Source organism: Octodon degus, unplaced genomic scaffold (assembly GCF_000260255.1).
Source record: "Octodon degus isolate 3935 unplaced genomic scaffold, OctDeg1.0 scaffold00079, whole genome shotgun sequence".
Classification (NCBI taxonomy): domain Eukaryota; kingdom Metazoa; phylum Chordata; class Mammalia; order Rodentia; family Octodontidae; genus Octodon; species Octodon degus.
In genome coordinates, this window is record NW_004524655.1 from 6,610,998 (window position 1) to 6,618,278 (window position 7,281).

General features: G+C 45.6%; 1 protein-coding gene across 1 annotated transcript in view; it reads left to right on the plus strand.

Annotated features, from left to right (window-relative positions):
* Nucleotides 1–6,282, plus strand: part of Unc119b (unc-119 lipid binding chaperone B) — a 10,283-nt gene extending 4,001 nt beyond the window's left edge. The window contains exons 3-5 of the mRNA XM_004636262.2: nt 2,713–2,827; nt 2,948–3,120; nt 5,947–6,282. Of these exons, the coding sequence (XP_004636319.1) occupies nt 2,713–2,827; nt 2,948–3,120; nt 5,947–6,059 (401 nt within the window). The 3' untranslated portion in view covers nt 6,060–6,282. The remainder of the gene's footprint in view (nt 1–2,712; nt 2,828–2,947; nt 3,121–5,946) is intronic.
* The last annotated feature ends 999 nt before the right edge of the window (nt 6,283–7,281 follow it).

Sequence of the window (7,281 nt, forward strand, 5' to 3'; positions counted from 1 at the left end):
GCCCCCTGGTGGGCTGAGCTGGCCACACACACACACACACACACACACACACACACACACAAATAAATAAAATTTAAAAAAAATTAAAAAAATAAAAGTTTACTCTTGGGCTGGGGAGATAGCTTAAGGGCATAAGTGTCTGCCTGGCAAGTTCAAGGTCCTGAGTTCAGTACCGGAAAAAAACCAAAAAAGTTTACTCTTAAGTACATAGCCTGCTGTAAGACAGCATTTTATCGATGCTATTGGTAGCAAAGATGTTATGGCAAGGAATTCAGATATTTAATTAGTGATAGGATCAAGGATCACCATCATCTGAGGCACAAGGAACAGCTTGCTTTTTGCTAGATTTTATTTCACCTGTGGCTAGGGGGCTTTTCTCTCTGGAATCTTTTGCTTTTAGCTCCTTGAATTTCCTCTGCTCCTCCCCTTCTGTTTGAAGGGGTCTGCTGCTTGGGCTTTTTCAGGGGCTGCTGCTTGCTGCCCTCTGGTCCAAACATGGAACCTGCTACCCCATCCTCAGACCCTGTCCCAGAAACCTCAGGTTGGTTTTTATTGCAGATGGATGAACTACTCTGTTTGGGATTTATTAAATTGGTCTTTATTAAAAGCTTCCTGTATGTGTAGTGCAGTCCCAGGTGATAAATTTCTGGCCAGGGGACCATAGAAGTCTTTACTGGAGACTTAGCGCCCTCTGGAGTTTTTTTGTTAAAACATTGCCACAGATAGCCTAGTATCAACTTTGGTCTGTAGTAACTTATTTTGAGGGCTGGCTTGCTTTCTTCTTTCTTTCTTTCTTTCTTTCTTTCTTTCTTTCTGTCTGTCTTTCTGTCTTTCTGTCTTTCTGTCTTTCTGTCTTTCTGTCTTTCTTTTCTCATTTATTACTTGGAAAGAGCCTATAAATTTGAGAAAGCAGGTATTACTATTGCATAGAAGTCAAAATACTATCCTGGGCTAGGCCTGTGGCTCAGTTGTAGAACTCTTGTCTAGCATGTTGGAGGCCCTGAATTCCATCTCCAGAACTGCAAACAATGGGGAAAAAAAAAGACTTTTCTGAGTGGCTCAGAAGACTCAGCTCAGATTTATTAGAAAGCCAAAGCTAGAGCCCCAGATCACCTGAACCTCGTATTCATGCTACCATAGTATACATAGTATTGGCCAAGACACCTACAAGCTCAAGTTTATTATTTATCTTACATTGGGATGGTCAGGTCAGGTCCAGCCAGCTTTCTGAATCTGTGGTGTTCTCATTCCTAAGGCACATGTCGTAGTGAATTAGTACATTTTAAGGACCCCGGGATTACAACAGGTGTGTGTGTTTGGCTTAGACTGGGATCTGGGTAGCCATTTCAGGATAAAACTTGGCTGTAAAAGTATCTGGATTTTCAGACTCTCCAGTCTCATTTAAAGATCTTGAGGGGCCGGCCAAATAGCTCAGTGGATTAAAGTACAGGCATAGAGGCCAGGGTTTGATCCCCACCCCTGGGGTGTGCTGAGGCGGCAACTGAGACTGGATGTGGTGGTGTATACCTGTAATCCCAGCTCTTGGGAGGCTGTAAATAGGCGGATCACTCCGAGTCCGATCTAGTAGTGAGACCCAGAACACCCTACAGACCCTTCCTGCAGCACTTTGATTCCTTGAAAAGATTTGCCCTGGCTGTTTGCACCACACTAGTGGAGCCAGGGCTCTTGGTTCCTGGGTGTGAACCCTTGCTCTGTCTGGTTGGCCAGTGTTCTTGGGAGTCACAAACCAAGATGTTGAAAGTGCCAATGTTGAGCTTAGTCCTGGAGAAAATTCCCATACTGGACGCTGGAGGTACTGACTTCTTCATAATAGAGCAATTCTGAGGTTGGAGTAGGCCAGAGATCAGCATTAGCCTTATAAGGTCCCACATGGTTCCTTGCTTGTTATGTTTCACCCTTTCCAGATGGTCGGTTCCAGAATGACCTGGAATGGACATCAGGTCCAAGGAAGTACTATAATTCAGTGTTTTCCATTTGCTACTTGTCTGAAATGTTTCTGTTTCTTTTTTTTAAATCGGGGATTGAACTCAGACCCTTGTGCTTGCTAGGGAAGCGCTTATTCCACTGAGCCATCTCCCCGGCCCCGTGTTTCTGTTTCTTGAAGAAACTTTAGCTTTACATTTTGTCCTTTTTTTTTTTTTTTTTTTTGTACTGTGAATTGAACTCCGGACCTTGTGCTTGTCAAGACAGGTGCTGTGCCGCTGAGCTATATCCCTGGCTCTGTAGTCCTATTATTTTGGTTCATGGATAGACCTTCAAATTGATGAACAGCAGGCCCATCCTATTTATATAGAGATATATCAGAAGCCTCATATCCAGCTTGTGTTTCAAACTTCATCTTAGACTATAGCCTAAGCCCCCCAATTATATAAGACAAGCAACACGGTGTATAAAAACAGGCTTGGAGTCAGATGGACTTGGATTAAAATCCCTGCTGGTGTGTTTTACTGTTTTGGGACTTTGGACATATTACCTAACCCCTCTGAACTGGAGCTCCTTCATGTGTGAAGTGGAGACCTTATCCGCAGTCCTGTGAGGACCCTGCACTGTTAGCACAGGGCCTGGCGTACAGCAAGTACGTGGTAAGAGGGCACACTCACTGTTGGTGTCAGTGTGTTAGTGGGTTGTCACTGTGCTGTGTGCACTGGTGGTACCCAGAGGATGCACTCAGGCTTCTGCATGTCCTGTCAGATCACCAGGAAGAGGAGGAGGAAGAGGAGGGTGGAGATGTGGATATCAGCGCGGGACGTTTTGTCCGTTACCAGTTCACACCAGCATTTCTCCGCCTCCGGACAGTTGGTGCTACGTGAGTACCATTATTTCTTGTCGGGAGAACATCCTGCTTGCTTATAGGAGAGGCTGGATTTGGGGTTGGCTTTGGAGGAGGGAGGAGGCAAAGTAGGGCTCACAGGAGTTTATTTTGCAGAGTGGAGTTCACAGTAGGAGATAAACCTGTCTCAAACTTCCGGATGATTGAACGACATTATTTCCGAGAACGCCTGTTGAAAAACTTTGACTTTGATTTCGGCTTCTGCATCCCCAGCAGTAGGAACACCTGTGAGCACATCTATGAATTTCCCCAGCTTTCGGAGGACGTCAGTAAGTATCTTTTGACTCGTTCTGCATTTTAGAGTCTAAGCTGCAGGAAGTGACTCAATCTTCTCTCTACCTCTCCTTTTCTTTGTGGAACCCAGGGCCATATACATGCCAGGCCAGCAGGTACTGGGCAGTATCCCCAGCCCTGAGGAATGAACTTTGAACCCGTCTGACAGGTTCATCTTGCAGAGCAGGGCAGTAAGATTTTGGTTACCTGACCTGAGCCTTCTTGTTTCCTGCCGCTCCTGCCTTTCCTTTCAAACTCTGACTGCATATGGGAGCTGGGAAATTTGTAAAAATACAGGCCATCATTATTAGACGCCTGTCATCGGGGAGGGAGCGGCTGCAGGAGATAAAGGAGGCCTGGGACTCTTGACTAGATAACGAGCCTTGAGTGTTAGCAGCTGTCACTGCATCCTAGTCATGGACCCTGCACTTTTTCTGTAATCAGAACCAGATGCGAAGGTTCAGGCTCAATAGAATCAAAAGCCTGAGGACTTTTATTTCTCTTTCTCTGCAGGACAGAAGGTTTATAAACAATTAAAATTTCCCTAGTAGCAGTGGTTTGGTGCATCCCTATAATCCCATCACTCATGAGGCATAAGCAGGAGGATAGCTTCGAGTTTGGTGTCAGCCTGAACTACATGGCAAGAGCCCATCTCAGAAAACAAAACAACAAAACTAAGAATCAACCTAGAAGTTAGGGAGCCGTTGCCTGTTTTGTGGCAGTAGAAAGGAGACAGTGGAAGCATGGTTTTTGAGCGAGAAGCCCTAACTAGAAAAGTCATTCTAATGGAGAAGGCTGCTATGTAACCCAGACAAGGGAAGACCTGGACTGAGGCAGGGAAAAGAAACAGGCTTCATTAGTTTCTGGAATTTGCAGTTACCACCCTCTGTTTGTAATTTAGAAAAACACAGAACTTTTATACAGATGGGAGTGGAATCCTGTGAATAATGGTAACCTTTAATTGTGTAGAAGGGTCTATATACATTTGAACAACTTTCTCAAAACACCAAGACCTTAACAGATTGCATACCCTGAAAACCAGGCACTCTTTGATGGAGACCACTGTGAAGCACCTCTGAGCAGGATTTAAAATTAATCAATTGGCTTTCTATATTTACTTGTGAGGCTGTCCCAGGCCTGGAGCCCTTGCTTGGAGAGCGGCAGTGAACCTCTGTGAATCACTGGTCCTGGCAGAGCCCTGAGGTGGCCTGTGATGCTGTGACACTTTAAAGGGCAAGATGAGGCCACAGCTGAGAACACCTGGCTCTGACTTCAATATACTAACTAGAGACTGCAGCTACAGCCATTTCACTCCTACTGTAACTGTCAACCTGGAGATAAGACAGTTCTAATAGGCAAAATTCCCTACTTGGAGAATTCTTTGCACTGACTCCCAAGGTCCCGCTCATTTCCTGTGCTTGCCTCAGTATCTCCTTCTTTGTTTGAAAACCAAATAAATAGGGGCCACCCAGAGAAGTTCTTAGTGTCAACTCCCAGGGAATCTTGACTTTCATTAGAGGATTTTAATCCTCCTGGAGCCCTAAAATCATACATTTGTCTTTTATTAAAACCATTCCAGCCAGGGAGATAGGTCAGCAGCATAAGCGCCTGCCTAGCAAGTGCAAGGTCCTGAGTTTGATCCCTGGTACCACAAACAAACAAACAAAACCATTCCTGGTCCTCTCATTTAGGTGACTTAGGCTAGACCAAGACCCTGATACTCTTTACTCTTATGAGAGTACTGTTCCCAGGTAAAATGAGGATTGCTGCAGCGTGGGGTGGTATTCACGATAGCATTGACTCTGGCACAGACCAGGTTGGGCAGAAACATGAAGATGCTTTCAAGGAAAGAGCGTGGATGCATTACAGGTTACATCTGTGATGCCAGACGAGCTAAGCGATTTTGAGGATTGTCATCTACATGTAAACTAAATTGCTTTGGCCTGGATTCATAGAACTTTCATTTTTTTTGCTTTTTGAGACAGGGTCTAGCTATGTAGTCCAAGTTGACTTTGAACTCACTATATAGCCCAAGCTGGCTTTGATCTCATGGAAGTCCTCCTGCCTCAACCTCCTAAGTACTCCTTACATGTGCCACTACACCCAGCCTTCAAAGAACTTTTAAGTGTTACCTTTTGAAAATTGTAGTGTTCCACGTGACTCAAGAGGGCATAGAATCATTAAAACGGACCAGAAGTGACTATTAATTAACTTTACCTCCAGTATGGTAAGGAGATCTGGACAACTGTCTGAAGAACTACAAAACTTAAATTTAGATCCCAATTCAAGAGAACCTCTGACTAGATTACTTTCAAGTTAATACCTGAGCCATCTCAGGAGAAGCTCCTTGCCCTTTAATTCCCTAGGGTCCCTTTGGCTGTCAGAGGTGCAGGTAGCAGGCAGGCACAGTGAAGCCTAGCTTTCTGGATGTGCACCAGCATGGCTAGCAGTGGGCTGCAGACCAGAAGCCAGGGCTGCTTGGTCGGTGGAGACCACTGGGTAAATAGCGGCAGCTGTGGTCCTTGCTGCCAAGAGGGTGAGTACATTTCCCACGGCACCAAGGAGAAGAACCAGACTGGAGATTACTAAGGAGCTGACTGTATCCTCAGGTGGAGTGAAGTTTTATGCTCACTTGGGAGCCTCTGCAGTCTCCCCAACTCTCACAGCTGGTTCCCTAGCTTCAGCTGAGTGCTTAGCAGAGCATACTCAACATTTTGCAGAAGTGCTCACGTGGGAGTTTGGGAGGGAGGTCCCAGTGTTTTCCCACTTAACCATGGGACAGACTCATGCATAACTTTTGACTGTTTTCTTCTGACTTGCAGTTCGTCTGATGATTGAAAACCCTTATGAGACCCGCTCTGACAGCTTCTACTTTGTGGACAACAAGCTGATAATGCACAACAAGGCTGATTATGCCTATAATGGAGGCCAGTAACTGCTACTGGGATGGACAGAGGAGGTGCTTTGCTAGGGCCTAGTGTCCTGGCACACAGAGGGGATTGCATCTGCTGCTTATCAGCAGACATGTGGAAACTGTCTAGAGGCGATGGCTGGGGTGGCGGCTTCCTGTGCTCCAGGGAGGTGCCAAGCAGTGTTTTCCTTTTTTTCCTTGTTCTTTAAGTCACAGCGGTATTATAGTAAAGTAAAAAATTAGAATGAGGTTTGCAATCCACGTTAAAAAGAAAACTTATTTTCATGCAGTCCTAGCTATCTGCTGGTTATGCTGATGAACCAGTCTCCAGCACAGCAGTGCCAGGTGACAGCTGTTGCTGCCACCTGCAAGTTAGTGGTCCTTCTTGACCAAAAAAGGTGGGCATTTCCAAGGCACCTCTTCTCCTCACTTTTGGTGTTGCCCATAGCCTGGTCTGCCCCAGCCAGCACATAGTCTTAAACTAACTGGAACAGACTTCATGCTGAGAGCAGAGGCACCAGTAATGGGAGATCTGCCAGACTGAGGGCCAACCCCTTTTCTAGTGAACTGGTTTGTCTGACTTCAGGAACCTCCTCCAGTCCTCTTGGGGGTAGGCCAAGGTTTTAGCCTGGCAGTGCCTTCCTGTTCCTGTTCTTCCTGATCTCATCTGCCTTCCCAGGTGAGCTTGCACTGCTGCTTTGTCCTCCTGACTTTTGAGCCTCTCCTGGAGTAGACTGTCAGTTTTGCTCATGGAACGTGTTATCTTTCAAGGCCAGAGCAGGCCTCTTGTATTTTTATGTTACACCCCCAGACCCTTGTAGAGGAGTTTTTACAAAATGTCAGTGGTGTTTCCAGCACACGTAACGTATATTTAGATTTCTGGTAGTATTGGTCAGCCTCCTGGGCTAATCTGGTTTGTGTTAGGTGCAGTATAGTTACAAAGCTGCAGCTACTTTAAAAGAAATTTGACTTTCTCTACACAGCATATCCTGAAGGATTGGCTTCTAATAGGGAATCCTAAACTTTGTGGATTTCTTAGGAGTTTTCCTATCTTCTTTCTAATGAAGCAGTTTCTAAAGCCATCTGGCAAGCCAGGGCTCAGTAAATTCATATTCAAAACTTTTAAGCTGCTAGCTGGAATTATTTGGGGTGTTTGGAAAGGTGGGATAGGCTGAGGCAGCTACAGCTCCTTGGTGCTTCCTGTGGGCTGCTTGTGTTCTTGGACCCTAATGAAACGGACAGCCAC